The sequence below is a fragment of the Oncorhynchus mykiss genome, chromosome 15, assembly GCF_013265735.2.
Source record: "Oncorhynchus mykiss isolate Arlee chromosome 15, USDA_OmykA_1.1, whole genome shotgun sequence".
NCBI classification, from domain to species: Eukaryota; Metazoa; Chordata; class Actinopteri; order Salmoniformes; family Salmonidae; genus Oncorhynchus; species Oncorhynchus mykiss.
This window is the reverse complement of record NC_048579.1, coordinates 65177850-65195483: the sequence shown is the minus strand read 5'-3', so window position 1 is coordinate 65195483 and position 17634 is coordinate 65177850. Positions and strand designations below refer to the sequence as shown.

General features: G+C 40.4%; 1 protein-coding gene across 1 annotated transcript in view; it reads left to right on the top strand.

Annotated features, from left to right (window-relative positions):
• The window catches only part of LOC110513258 (voltage-dependent calcium channel subunit alpha-2/delta-4-like), a 78281-nt gene that overhangs the window by 36180 nt on the left and 24467 nt on the right, over positions 1-17634 (top strand). The window contains exons 12-20 of the mRNA XM_036945553.1: positions 6242-6319; positions 6665-6745; positions 6900-7061; positions 7679-7750; positions 12398-12459; positions 12582-12649; positions 13130-13175; positions 13318-13415; positions 13510-13603. Of these exons, the coding sequence (XP_036801448.1) occupies positions 6242-6319; positions 6665-6745; positions 6900-7061; positions 7679-7750; positions 12398-12459; positions 12582-12649; positions 13130-13175; positions 13318-13415; positions 13510-13603 (761 nt within the window). The remainder of the gene's footprint in view (positions 1-6241; positions 6320-6664; positions 6746-6899; positions 7062-7678; positions 7751-12397; positions 12460-12581; positions 12650-13129; positions 13176-13317; positions 13416-13509; positions 13604-17634) is intronic.

The following is a 17634-nucleotide window of genomic DNA, read 5'->3' as shown; positions in this document are numbered from 1 at the left end:
GTACCTGACAGTAGATGTGTTTATAGTGTCAGACACTAACTAGTCTTCCTCTGTACCTGACAGTAGATGTGTTTATAGTGTCAGACACTAGTCTTCCTCTGTACCTGACAGTAGATGTGTTTATAGTGTCAGACACTAACTAGTCTTCCTCTGTACCTGACAGTAGATGTGTTTATAGTGTCAGACACTAGTCTTCCTCTGTACCTGATAGTAGATGTGTTTATAGTGTCAGACACCAACTAGTCTTCCTCTGTACCTGACAGTAGATGTGTTTATAGTGTCAGACACTAACTAGTCTTCCTCTGTACCTGACAGTAGATGTGTTTATAGTGTCAGACACTAGTCTTCCTCTGTACCTGACAGTAGATGTGTTTATAGTGTCAGACACTAACTAGTCTTCCTCTGTACCTGACAGTAGATGTGTTTATAGTGTCAGACACTAGTCTTCCTCTGTACCTGACAGTAGATGTGTTTATAGTGTCAGACACTAGTCTTCCTCTGTACCTGATAGTAGATGTGTTTATAGTGTCAGACACTAACTAGTCTTCCTCTGTACCTGACAGTAGATGTGTTTATAGTGTCAGACACTAACTAGTCTTCCTCTGTACCTGACAGTAGATGTGTTTATAGTGTCAGACACTAACTAGTCTTCCTCTGTACCTGACAGTAGATGTGTTTATAGTGTCAGACACTAACTAGTCTTCCTCTGTACCTGACAGTAGATGTGTTTATAGTGTCAGACACTAACTAGTCTTCCTCTGTACCTGACAGTAGATGTGTGTATAGTGTCAGACACTAACTAGTCTTCCTCTGTACCTGACAGTAGATGTGTTTATAGTGTCAGACACTAGTCTTCCTCTGTACCTGACAGTAGATGTGTTTATAGTGTCAGACACTAGTCTTCCTCTGTACCTGACAGTAGATGTGTTTATAGTGTCAGACACTAGTCTTCCTCTGTACCTGACAGTAGATGTGTTTATAGTGTCAGACACTAACTAGTCTTCCTCTGTACCTGACAGTAGATGTGTTTATAGTGTCAGACACTAACTAGTCTTCCTCTGTACCTGACAGTAGATGTGTTTATAGTGTCAGACACTAACTAGTCTTCCTCTGTACCTGACAGTAGATGTGTTTATAGTGTCAGACACTAACTAGTCTTCCTCTGTACCTGACAGTAGATGTGTTTATAGTGTCAGACACTAACTAGTCTTCCTCTGTACCTGACAGTAGATGTGTTTATAGTGTCAGACACTAACTAGTCTTCCTCTGTACCTGACAGTAGATGTGTTTATAGTGTCAGACACTAGTCTTCCTCTGTACCTGACAGTAGATGTGTTTATAGTGTCAGACACTAGTCTTCCTCTGTACCTGACAGTAGATGTGTTTATAGTGTCAGACACTAACTAGTCTTCCTCTGTACCTGACAGTAGATGTGTTTATAGTGTCAGACACTAACTAGTCTTCCTCTGTACCTGACAGTAGATGTGTTTATAGTGTCAGACACTAACTAGTCTTCCTCTGTACCTGACAGTAGATGTGTTTATAGTGTCAGACACTAACTAGTCTTCCTCTGTACCTGACAGTAGATGTGTTTATAGTGTCAGACACCAACTAGTCTTCCTCTGTACCTGACAGTAGATGTGTTTATAGTGTCAGACACTAACTAGTCTTCCTCTGTACCTGACAGTAGATGTGTTTATAGTGTCAGACACTAGTCTTCCTCTGTACCTGACAGTAGATGTGTTTATAGTGTCAGACACTAGTCTTCCTCTGTACCTGACAGTAGATGTGTTTATAGTGTCAGACACTAACTAGTCTTCCTCTGTACCTGACAGTAGATGTGTTTATAGTGTCAGACACTAACTAGTCTTCCTCTGTACCTGACAGTAGATGTGTTTATAGTGTCAGACACTAACTAGTCTTCCTCTGTACCTGACAGTAGATGTGTTTATAGTGTCAGACACTAGTCTTCCTCTGTACCTGACAGTAGATGTGTTTATAGTGTCAGACACTAACTAGTCTTCCTCTGTACCTGACAGTAGATGTGTTTATAGTGTCAGACACTAGTCTTCCTCTGTACCTGACAGTAGATGTGTTTATAGTGTCAGACACTAACTAGTCTTCCTCTGTACCTGACAGTAGATGTGTTTATAGTGTCAGACACTAGTCTTCCTCTGTACCTGATAGTAGATGTGTTTATAGTGTCAGACACCAACTAGTCTTCCTCTGTACCTGACAGTAGATGTGTTTATAGTGTCAGACACTAACTAGTCTTCCTCTGTACCTGACAGTAGATGTGTTTATAGTGTCAGACACTAGTCTTCCTCTGTACCTGACAGTAGATGTGTTTATAGTGTCAGACACTAACTAGTCTTCCTCTGTACCTGACAGTAGATGTGTTTATAGTGTCAGACACTAACTAGTCTTCCTCTGTACCTGACAGTAGATGTGTTTATAGTGTCAGACACTAACTAGTCTTCCTCTGTACCTGACAGTAGATGTGTTTATAGTGTCAGACACTAACTAGTCTTCCTCTGTACCTGACAGTAGATGTGTTTATAGTGTCAGACACTAACTAGTCTTCCTCTGTACCTGACAGTAGATGTGTTTATAGTGTCAGACACTAGTCTTCCTCTGTACCTGACAGTAGATGTGTTTATAGTGTCAGACACTAGTCTTCCTCTGTACCTGACAGTAGATGTGTTTATAGTGTCAGACACTAACTAGTCTTCCTCTGTACCTGACAGTAGATGTGTTTATAGTGTCAGACACTAACTAGTCTTCCTCTGTACCTGACAGTAGATGTGTTTATAGTGTCAGACACTAACTAGTCTTCCTCTGTACCTGACAGTAGATGTGTTTATAGTGTCAGACACTAACTAGTCTTCCTCTGTACCTGACAGTAGATGTGTTTATAGTGTCAGACACCAACTAGTCTTCCTCTGTACCTGACAGTAGATGTGTTTATAGTGTCAGACACTAACTAGTCTTCCTCTGTACCTGACAGTAGATGTGTTTATAGTGTCAGACACTAGTCTTCCTCTGTACCTGACAGTAGATGTGTTTATAGTGTCAGACACTAGTCTTCCTCTGTACCTGACAGTAGATGTGTTTATAGTGTCAGACACTAACTAGTCTTCCTCTGTACCTGACAGTAGATGTGTTTATAGTGTCAGACACTAACTAGTCTTCCTCTGTACCTGACAGTAGATGTGTTTATAGTGTCAGACACTAACTAGTCTTCCTCTGTACCTGACAGTAGATGTGTTTATAGTGTCAGACACTAGTCTTCCTCTGTACCTGACAGTAGATGTGTTTATAGTGTCAGACACTAACTAGTCTTCCTCTGTACCTGACAGTAGATGTGTTTATAGTGTCAGACACTAGTCTTCCTCTGTACCTGACAGTAGATGTGTTTATAGTGTCAGACACTAACTAGTCTTCCTCTGTACCTGACAGTAGATGTGTTTATAGTGTCAGACACTAGTCTTCCTCTGTACCTGATAGTAGATGTGTTTATAGTGTCAGACACCAACTAGTCTTCCTCTGTACCTGACAGTAGATGTGTTTATAGTGTCAGACACTAACTAGTCTTCCTCTGTACCTGACAGTAGATGTGTTTATAGTGTCAGACACTAGTCTTCCTCTGTACCTGACAGTAGATGTGTTTATAGTGTCAGACACTAACTAGTCTTCCTCTGTACCTGACAGTAGATGTGTTTATAGTGTCAGACACTAGTCTTCCTCTGTACCTGACAGTAGATGTGTTTATAGTGTCAGACACTAGTCTTCCTCTGTACCTGATAGTAGATGTGTTTATAGTGTCAGACACTAACTAGTCTTCCTCTGTACCTGACAGTAGATGTGTTTATAGTGTCAGACACTAACTAGTCTTCCTCTGTACCTGACAGTAGATGTGTTTATAGTGTCAGACACTAACTAGTCTTCCTCTGTACCTGACAGTAGATGTGTTTATAGTGTCAGACACTAACTAGTCTTCCTCTGTACCTGACAGTAGATGTGTTTATAGTGTCAGACACTAACTAGTCTTCCTCTGTACCTGACAGTAGATGTGTGTATAGTGTCAGACACTAACTAGTCTTCCTCTGTACCTGACAGTAGATGTGTTTATAGTGTCAGACACTAGTCTTCCTCTGTACCTGACAGTAGATGTGTTTATAGTGTCAGACACTAGTCTTCCTCTGTACCTGACAGTAGATGTGTTTATAGTGTCAGACACTAGTCTTCCTCTGTACCTGACAGTAGATGTGTTTATAGTGTCAGACACTAACTAGTCTTCCTCTGTACCTGACAGTAGATGTGTTTATAGTGTCAGACACTAGTCTTCCTCTGTACCTGACAGTAGATGTGTTTATAGTGTCAGACACTAACTAGTCTTCCTCTGTACCTGATAGTAGATGTGTTTATAGTGTCAGACACTAACTAGTCTTCCTCTGTACCTGACAGTAGATGTGTTTATAGTGTCAGACACTAGTCTTCCTCTGTACCTGACAGTAGATGTGTTTATAGTGTCAGACACTAGTCTTCCTCTGTACCTGACAGTAGATGTGTTTATAGTGTCAGACACTAGTCTTCCTCTGTACCTGATAGTAGATGTGTTTATAGTGTCAGACACTAACTAGTCTTCCTCTGTACCTGACAGTAGATGTGTTTATAGTGTCAGACACTAGTCTTCCTCTGTACCTGACAGTAGATGTGTTTATAGTGTCAGACACTAACTAGTCTTCCTCTGTACCTGATAGTAGATGTGTTTATAGTGTCAGACACTAACTAGTCTTCCTCTGTACCTGACAGTAGATGTGTTTATAGTGTCAGACACTAGTCTTCCTCTGTACCTGACAGTAGATGTGTTTATAGTGTCAGACACTAGTCTTCCTCTGTACCTGACAGTAGATGTGTTTATAGTGTAAGACACTAACTAGTCTTCCTCTGTACCTGACAGTAGATGTGTTTATAGTGTCAGACACTAACTAGTCTTCCTCTGTACCTGACAGTAGATGTGTTTATAGTGTCAGACACTAACTAGTCTTCCTCTGTACCTGACAGTAGATGTGTGTATAGTGTCAGACACTAACTAGTCTTCCTCTGTACCTGACAGTAGATGTGTGTATAGTGTCAGACACCAACTAGTCTTCCTCTGTACCTGACAGTAGATGTGTTTATAGTGTCAGACACTAGTCTTCCTCTGTACCTGACAGTAGATGTGTTTATAGTGTCAGACACTAGTCTTCCTCTGTACCTGATAGTAGATGTGTTTATAGTGTCAGACACCAACTAGTCTTCCTCTGTACCTGACAGTAGATGTGTTTATAGTGTCAGACACTAGTCTTCCTCTGTACCTGATAGTAGATGTGTTTATAGTGTCAGACACTAACTAGTCTTCCTCTGTACCTGACAGTAGATGTGTTTATAGTGTCAGACACCAACTAGTCTTCCTCTGTACCTGACAGTAGATGTGTTTATAGTGTCAGACACTAGTCTTCCTCTGTACCTGATAGTAGATGTGTTTATAGTGTCAGACACTAACTAGTCTTCCTCTGTACCTGACATTAGATGTGTTTATAGTGTCAGACACTAACTAGTCTTCCTCTGTACCTGACAGTAGATGTGTTTATAGTGTCAGACACTAACTAGTCTTCCTCTGTACCTGACAGTAGATGTGTTTATAGTGTCAGACACTAACTAGTCTTCCTCTGTACCTGACAGTAGATGTGTTTATAGTGTCAGACACTAACTAGTCTTCCTCTGTACCTGACAGTAGATGTGTTTATAGTGTCAGACACTAACTAGTCTTCCTCTGTACCTGACAGTAGATGTGTTTATAGTGTCAGACACTAACTAGTCTTCCTCTGTACCTGACAGTAGATGTGTTTATAGTGTCAGACACTAGTCTTCCTCTGTACCTGACAGTAGATGTGTTTATAGTGTCAGACACCAACTAGTCTTCCTCTGTACCTGACAGTAGATGTGTTTATAGTGTCAGACACTAGTCTTCCTCTGTACCTGACAGTAGATGTGTTTATAGTGTCAGACACTAGTCTTCCTCTGTACCTGACAGTAGATGTGTTTATAGTGTCAGACACTAACTAGTCTTCCTCTGTACCTGACAGTAGATGTGTTTATAGTGTCAGACACTAGTCTTCCTCTGTACCTGACAGTAGATGTGTTTATAGTTTCCCAGTGGGTATCAGACACTAACTGTGTTCCTGTTCCTTCCCAGCTGTTCAACACACAGGCTCAGAGCCTGCTCCTCATGACCTCTGTGGCCATGCCTGTGTTCAGCAAGAAGAAGGAGACGGTGAGTGGGGGTCTGGGCTGAGTCCCATAGGGCTCTGGTCAAAAGTAGTCCACTATATAGGTAATAGGGCTCTGGTCAAAAGTAGTCAACTATATAGGGAATAGGGCTCTGGTCTAAAGTAGTGCACTATATGGAGAATAGGGCTCTGGTCAAAAGTATTGCACTATATAGGGAATAGGGCTCTGGTCTAAAGTAGTGCACTATATAGGGAATAGGGTTCCGTTTGGGACGCATGCCCTACAGTGGAGCTAAATCAACAACGCAATTAATGACAGGCCGCGGCTGAGTCATGGTACTGTAGGCTAATGGACCCATCCTTGTCTCTCTCTGTCTTTCTGCATCCAGCTGTCTCATGGTATTCTGCTGGGGGTGGTGGGGACTGATGTTCCTCTGAGAGAACTGATGAGGCTGGCTCCTAGATACAAGGTACCAACAACCCTTCATCTCTTAGAACAACACGTTCCTGTCGTCTTTGATGTCCTTCTACAGAGCTGTCTGCTCTGTACTGCACCTTAACGACTGTCTGACCTCTCTGACCCCTCTTTCATGAGATCCATGTCTCCCTGTGTGTCTCCTATAGCTGGGTGTCCATGGTTACGCCTTCCTCAACACCAACAACGGTTATATCCTCGCCCACCCTGCCCTCCGACCCCTGTATAAGGAGGGAAAGAAGCTGAAGCCAAAACCCAACTACAACAGTGTTGATCTGGCTGAGGTGGAGTGGGAGGACACGGATGAGACGGTGAGTAATCACACACACACACACACACACACGCGCGCACGCACGCACGCACGCACGCACACACGCACATACACATACACATACACACACAAGCACAGGCATAAAAGCACACACAAACACACACAGGCACACGCAAACATACACACACACAAGCACACGCACACAGGCATGAAGGCACACGCACACAGACACACACACACACAAGCACACGCACACAGGCATGAAGGCACACACACACACACACACACACACACACACACACACACATACACACACAGGCACACGCACACAGGCACACACACACTCACAAATACACACTCAGGCACACACTCACAAATACACACTCAGGCACACACACTCACAAATACACACTCAGGCACACACACACAGACACACACATACACACACACACACAAGCACACACACACAGGCATAAAGGCACACACACACACACACATACACACACACACACACACACACACACACACACACACACACACACAGAACATACACACACACACACACACACACACACACACACACACACATTCACACTTTTCTTATTCACAGCCACAGAAGACCGTCTCTGATTGTGGCCGTGTGTATTTTCCTTCCAGTTGAGGACTGCCATGGTAAAAGGAGAGACAGGTACTCTGTCCTTAGACGTCAGAGCCACTGTAGAGAAAGGGGTAAGTTATTATTAACACAGCAGTAGACCCAGTACAATATAACATTACATAGTTATTAACACAGCATAGTTATTAACACAGCATAGTTATTATTAACATAGCAGTAGACCCAGTACAATATAACATTACATAGTTATTAACACAGCAGTAGACCCAGTACAAGGTGACATTACATAGTTATTAACACAGCAGTAGTCCCAGTACAAGGTGACATTACATAGTTATTAACACAGCAGTAGTCCCAGTACAAGGTGACATTACATAGTTATTAACACAGCAGTAGACCCAGTACAAGGTGACATTACATAGTTATTAACACAGCAGTAGACCCAGTACAAGGTGACATTACATAGTTATTAACACAGCAGTAGTCCCAGTACAAGGTGACATTACATAGTTATTAACACAGCAGTAGACCCAGTACAAGGTGACATTACATAGTTATTAACACAGCAGTAGTCCCAGTACAAGGTGACATTACATAGTTATTAACACAGCAGTAGTCCCAGTACAAGGTGACATTACATAGTTATTAACACAGCAGTAGCCCCAGTACAAGGTGACATTACATAGTTATTAACACAGCAGTAGTCCCAGTACAAGGTGACATTACATAGTTATTAACACAGCAGTAGTCCCAGTACAAGGTGACATTACATAGTTATTAACACAGCAGTAGACCCAGTACAAGGTGACATTACATAGTTATTAACACAGCAGTAGTCCCAGTACAAGGTGACATTACATAGTTATTAACACAGCAGTAGTCCCAGTACAAGGTGACATTACATAGTTATTAACACAGCAGTAGTCCCAGTACAAGGTGACATTACATAGTTATTAACACAGCAGTAGTCCCAGTACAAGGTGACATTACATAGTTATTAACACAGCAGTAGTCCCAGTACAAGGTGACATTACATAGTTATTAACACAGCAGTAGTCCCAGTACAAGGTGACATTACATAGTTATTAACACAGCAGTAGACCCAGTACAAGGTGACATTACATAGTTATTTAACACAGCAGTAGTCCCAGTACAAGGTGACATTACATAGTTATTAACACAGCAGTAGACCCAGTACAAGGTGACATTACATAGTTATTTAACACAGCAGTAGACCCAGTACAAGGTGACATTACATAGTTATTAACACAGCAGTAGTCCCAGTACAAGGTGACATTACATAGTTATTAACACAGCAGTAGTCCCAGTACAAGGTGACATTACATAGTTATTAACACAGCAGTAGTCCCAGTACAAGGTGACATTACATAGTTATTAACACAGCAGTAGTCCCAGTACAAGGTGACATTACATAGTTATTAACACAGCAGTAGTCCCAGGACAAGGTGACATTACATAGTTATTAACACAGCAGTAGACCCAGTACAAGGTGACATTACATAGTTATTAACACAGCAGTAGTCCCAGTACAAGGTGACATTACATAGTTATTAACACAGCAGTAGACCCAGTACAAGGTGACATTACACAGTTATTAACACAGCAGTAGTCCTAGTACAAGGTGACATTACATAGTTATTAACACAGCAGTAGTCCCAGTACAAGGTGACATTACATAGTTATTAACACAGCAGTAGTCCCAGTACAAGGTGACATTACATAGTTATTAACACAGCAGTAGTCCCAGTACAAGGTGACATTACATAGTTATTAACACAGCAGTAGTCCCAGTACAAGGTGACATTACATAGTTATTAACACAGCAGTAGTCCCAGTACAAGGTGACATTACATAGTTATTAACACAGCAGTAGTCCCAGTACAAGGTGACATTACATAGTTATTAACACAGCAGTAGACCCAGTACAAGGTGACATTACATAGTTATTAACACAGCAGTAGACCCAGTACAAGGTGACATTACATAGTTATTAACACAGCAGTAGTCCCAGTACAAGGTGACATTACATAGTTATTATTAACACAGCAGTAGACCCAGTACAAGGTGACATTACATAGTTATTAACACAGCAGTAGACCCAGTACAAGGTGACATTACATAGTTATTAACACAGCAGTAGTCCCAGTACAAGGTGACATTACATAGTTATTAACACAGCAGTAGACCCAGTACAAGGTGACATTACATAGTTATTATTAACACAGCAGTAGTCCCAGTACAAGGTGACATTACATAGTTATTATTAACACAGCAGTAGTCCCAGTACAAGGTGACATTACATAGTTATTAACACAGCAGTAGTCCCAGTACAAGGTGACATTACATAGTTATTAATACAGCAGTAGTCCCAGTACAAGGTGACATTACATAGTTATTAACACAGCAGTAGTCCCAGTACAAGGTGACATTACATAGTTATTAACACAGCAGTAGTCCCAGTACAAGGTGACATTACATAGTTATTAACACAGCAGTAGCCCCAGTACAAGGTGACATTACATAGTTATTAACACAGCAGTAGACCCAGTACAAGGTGACATTACATAGTTATTAACACAGCAGTAGTCCCAGTACAAGGTGACATTACATAGTTATTATTAACACAGCAGTAGTCCCAGTACAAGGTGACATTACATAGTTATTAACACAGCAGTAGTCCCAGTACAAGGTGACATTACATAGTTATTAACACAGCAGTAGACCCAGTACAAGGTGACATTACATAGTTATTAACACAGCAGTAGTCCCAGTACAAGGTGACATTACATAGTTATTATTAACACAGCAGTAGACCCAGTACAAGGTGACATTACAGAGTTATTAACACAGCAGTAGACCCAGTACAAGGTGACATTACATAGTTATTAACACAGCAGTAGTCCCAGTACAAGGTGACATTACATATTATTAATACAGCAGTAGTCCCAGTACAAGGTGACATTACATAGTTATTAACACAGCAGTAGTCCCAGTACAAGGTGACATTACATAGTTATTAACACAGCAGTAGTCCCAGTACAAGGTGACATTACATATTATTAATACAGCAGTAGTCCCAGTACAAGGTGACATTACATAGTTATTAACACAGCAGTAGTCCCAGTACAAGGTGACATTACATATTATTAACACAGCAGTAGACCCAGTACAAGGTGACATTACATAGTTATTAACACAGCAGTAGTCCCAGTACAAGGTGACATTACATATTATTAATACAGCAGTAGTCCCAGTACAAGGTGACATTACATAGTTATTAACACAGCAGTAGTCCCAGTACAAGGTGACATTACATAGTTATTAACACAGCAGTAGTCCCAGTACAAGGTGACATTACATATTATTAATACAGCAGTAGTCCCAGTACAAGGTGACATTACATAGTTATTAACACAGCAGTAGTCCCAGTACAAGGTGACATTACATATTATTAACACAGCAGTAGTCCCAGTACAAGGTGACATTACATAGTTATTATTAATATAGCAGTAGTCCCAGTACAAGGTGACATTACATATTATTAATACAGCAGTAGTCCCAGTACAAGGTGACATTACAGAGTTATTAACACAGCAGTAGACCCAGTACAAGGGGACATTACAGAGTTATTAACACAGCAGTAGACCCAGTACAAGGTGACATTACATAGTTATTAACACAGCAGTAGTCCCAGTACAAGGTGACATTACATATTATTAATACAGCAGTAGTCCCAGTACAAGGTGGCATTACATAGTTATTAACACAGCAGTAGTCCCAGTACAAGGTGACATTACATATTATTAATACAGCAGTAGTCCCAGTACAAGGTGACATTACATATTATTAATACAGCAGTAGACCCAGTACAAGGTGACATTACATATTATTAATACAGCAGTAGTCCCAGTACAAGGTGACATTACATATTATTAATACAGCAGTAGACCCAGTACAAGGTGACATTACATATTATTAACACAGCAGTAGTCCCAGTACAAGGTGACATTACATATTATTAATACAGCAGTAGTCCCAGTACAAGGTGACATTACATAGTTATTATTAACACAGCAGTAGTCCCAGTACAAGGTGACATTACATAGTTATTAACACAGCAGTAGTCCCAGTACAAGGTGACATTACATAGTTATTAACACAGCAGTAGTCCCAGTACAAGGTGACATTACATAGTTATTAACACAGCAGTAGTCCCAGTACAAGGTGACATTACATAGTTATTAACACAGCAGTAGTCCCAGTACAAGGTGACATTACATAGTTATTAACACAGCAGTAGACCCAGTACAAGGTGACATTACATAGTTATTAACACAGCATAGTTATTATTAACACAGCAGTAGTCCCAGTACAAGGTGACATTACATAGTTATTAACACAGCAGTAGACCCAGTACAAGGTGACATTACATAGTTATTAATACAGCAGTAGTCCCAGTACAAGGTGACATTACATAGTTATTAATACAGCAGTAGTCCCAGTACAAGGTGACATTACATAGTTATTAATACAGCAGTAGTCCCAGTACAAGGTGACATTACATAGTTATTAACACAGCAGTAGACCCAGTACAAGGTGACATTACATAGTTATTAACACAGCAGTAGTCCCAGTACAAGGTGACATTACATAGTTATTAACACAGCAGTAGACCCAGTACAAGGTGACATTACATAGAGCCTACTACCACCTTTAAGAGCTGTTTATTCCCCTACCAGAGAAGAGTCATGTTCCTGAAGAATGACTACTTCTACACAACCATCAACGAGACGCCGTTCAGGTTGGTCCAATCAACACGGACAGCGTAACATTCTTATTCTATGTAGACGTCTCATAAACAGTTATAATGTGGAAAAAAAACAATGGAAACTGTGTCAACGTGTAATGTGTGTGTCTCTACAGTCTTGGCATGGTGCTGACCAGAGGGCACGGTGAATACATCTTCATAGGGAACGTGTCTGTTAGGGAAGGTAAGTCGTCTGTCTTGAACAACAAACACTGCAGTATAACTACTAAACCAGGGTGTTTTCATCCACAGGCCTCTGCAGTATAACTACTAAACCAGGGTGTTATAACTTGTGTCCATCCACAGGCCTCTGCAGTATAACTACTAAACCAGGGTGTTATAACTTGTGTCCATCCACAGGCCTCTGCAGTATAACTACTAAACCAGGGTGTTATAACTTGTGTCCATCCACAGGCCTCTGCAGTATAACTACTAAACCAGGGTGTTTTCATCCACAGGCCTCTGCAGTATAACTACTAAATTAGGGTGTTATAACTTGTGTCCATCCACAGGCCTCTGCAGTGTAACTACTAAACCAGGGTGTTATAACTTGTGTCCATCCACAGGCCTCTGCAGTATAACTACTAAACCAGGGTGTTATAACTTGTGTCCATCCACAGGCCTCTGCAGTATAACTACTAAACCAGGGTGTTTTCATCCACAGGTCTCAATGACCTGATGCAGCCAGATGTTTCCATCGCAAATGAGTGGTGAGTGTCTGACGAATCAGTTTCTCTCCCTATTCTTTCACTCACCAGCAAGCTATGACCTGACTGGTACACTATTACTGGTGTGTGTGTGTGTGTGTGTGTGTGTGTGTGTGTGTGTGTGTGTGTGTGTGTGTGTCTCCAGGACCTACTGTGAGACAGACATTGACCCTCACCACCGCAAGCTGACCCAGCTCCAGGCTGTGTTTCGATACCTCACAGGGAAGGAACCTGATCTGGAGTGTGAGCCACCCACAGTACATTCAGATATTAAAACGTCATTTCAGAAAAGAGCCTTAGATTGACCTTTAACAGGAATCTCATTCATGGTCTATAGGTGATGAGGAACTGTTGAGACAGACTCTGTTTGATGCTGTGGTCACAGCCCCCATGGAGGCTTACTGGACAGCATTGATGCTCAACCCATCTGGGTAATTACCATGGATAATACAATACCACACTAGTACACTACCACACTACTACACTGCTATACTACTACACCACTATACTACTACACTACTACACTACGATACTACTGTACTACTATACTACTGTACTACTGTACTACTATACTACTACACTACTACACTACCACACCACTACACTACTACACGGCTATACTATTACACGTCTACACTACCACACCACTACACTACTACACTACTACACTACGATACTACTGTACTACTGTACTACTATACTACTATACTACTATACTACTGTACTACTATACTACTACACTACTATACTACTACACTACCATACTACTACACTACGGTACTACTATACTACTACACTACTACACTACCACACTGCTATACGACTACACTACCACACTACCACACTACCATACTACTACACTACCACACTACCACACTACCACACTACCACACTGCTATACTACTACACTACCATACTACTATACTACCATACTACCATACTACCACACTACCACACTACTACACTACCATACTACTACAATACCACACTACCACACTACCACACTGCTATACTACTACACTACCACACTACCATAGTACCACACTACTACACTACCACACTACCACACTACCATACTACTATACTACAATACTACCACACTACTACACTACCACACTACCATACTACTACACTACCACACTACCATACTACTATACTACCAGACTACCACACTACCACACTACTACACCGCCATACTACTACACTACCACACTACCATACTACCATACTACTACACTACCACACTACTCTACTACCATACTACCATACTACTACACAACACTACTACACTACTATACTACTACACTACCACACTACCACACTACCATACTACTACCCTACCACACTACCATACTACTACACTACCACACTACTACACAACACTACTACACTACTATACTACAACACTACCACACTACCATACTACACAACACTACTACACTACTATACTACTACACTACTACACTACCACACTACCACACTACTAGACTACTACACTACCACACTACTACACTACCATACTACTACACTACCACACTACTACACAACACTACTACACTACTATACTACAACACTACCACACTACCATACTACTACACTACTACACTACTACACTACCACACTACCATACTACTACACTACTATACAACTATACAACTACACTACTAGACTACTACACTACCACACCACTACACTACTATACTACTACACTACTACACTACCACACTACCACACTACCATACTACTACACTACCACACTACTACACAACACTACTACACTACTATACTACAACACTACCACGCTACCATACTACTACACAACACTACTACACTACTAGACTACTACACTACTACACTACCACACTACCACACTACTATACAACTATACTACTACACTACCACACTACCACACTACTACACTACTACACTACTACACTACCACACTACCACACTACTATACAACTACACTACTAGACTACTATACTACAACACTACCACACTACTACACTACTACACTACCACACTACTATACAACTACACTACTAGACTACTACACTACCACACTACTACACTACTACACTACTACACTACTATACTACAACACTACTACACTACTACACTACTACACTACTATACTACAACACTACCATACTACTACACAACACTACTACACTGCTAGACTACTACACTACTACACTACCACACTACCACACTACCACACTACTACACTACTATACAACTATACAACTATACTACTACACTACTATACAACTATACAACACTACCACACTACCACACTACCACACTACTACACTCCTATACAACTATACTACCACACTACCACACTACTACACTACTATACAACTATACAACTATACAACACTACCACACTACCACACTACCACACTACCACACTACTACACTACTATACAACTATACAACTATACTACTACACTACCACACTACTACACTACTATACAACTATACAACTATACTACTACACTACCACACTACCACACTACTACACTACTATACAACTATACAACTATACTACTACACTACCACGCTACTACACTACTATACAACTATACAACTATACAACACTACCACACTACCACACTACTATACAACTACACTACTAGACTACTATACTACAACACTACCACACTACTACACTACTACACTACCACACTACTATACAACTACACTACTAGACTACTACACTACCACACTACTACACTACTACACTACTACACTACTATACTACAACACTACTACACTACTACACTACTATACTACAACACTACCATACTACTACACAGCACTACTACACTGCTAGACTACTACACTACTACACTACCACACTACCACACTACCACACTACTACACTACTATACAACTATACAACTATACTACTACACTACTATACAACTATGCAACACTACCACACTACCACACTACTACACTCCTATACAACTATACTACCACACTACCACACTACTACACTACTATACAACTATACAACTATACAACACTACCACACTACCACACTACCACACTACTACACTACTATACAACTATACAACTATACTACTACACTACCACACTACTACACTACTATACAACTATACAACTATACTACCACACTACCACACTACTACACTACTATACAACTATACAACTATACTACTAAACTACCACGCTACTACACTACTATACAACTATTCAACTATACAACACTACCACACTACCACACTACTATACAACTATACAACTATACTACTACACTACCACACTACTACACTACTATACAACTATACAACTATACAACTATACTACCACACTACCACACTACTACACTACTATACAACTATACAACTATACTACTACACTACCACGCTACTACACTACTATACAACTATACAACTATACAACACTACCACACTACCACACTACTATACAACTATACAACTATACTACTACACTACCACACTACTACACTACTATACAACTATACAACTATACAACTATACTACCACACTACCACACTACTACACTACTATACAACTATACAACTATACTACCACACTACCACACTACTACACTACTATACAACTATACAACTATACTACTACACTACCACGCTACTACACTACTATACAACTATACAACTATACAACTATACTACTACACTACCACACTACCACACTACTATACAACTATACAACTATACAACTATACTACCACACTACCACACTACTACACTACTATACAACTATACAACTATACTACCACACTACCACACTACTACACTACTATACAACTATACAACTATACTACCACACTACCACACTACTACACTACTATACAACTATACAACTATACTACTACACTACCACACTACTACACTACTATACAACTATACAACTATACTACTACACTACCACACTACTACACTACTATACACCTATACAACTATACTACTACACTACCACACTACCACACTACTATACAACTATACAACACTACCACACTACCACACTACTATACAACTATACAACTATACTACTACACTACCACACTACTACACTACTATACAACTATACAACTATACTACTACACTACCACGCTACTACACTACTATACAACTATACAACTATACTACTACACTACCACACTACCACACTACTACACTACTATACAACTATACAACTATACTACTACACTACCACACTACTACACTACTATACAACTATACAACTATACAACACTACCACACTACTACACTACTATACAACTATACAACTATACTACTACACTACCACACTACTACACTACTATACAACTATACAACTATACTACCACACTACCACACTACTACACTACTATACAACTATACTACTACACTACCACACTACTACACTACTATACAACTATACAACTATACTACAACACTACCACA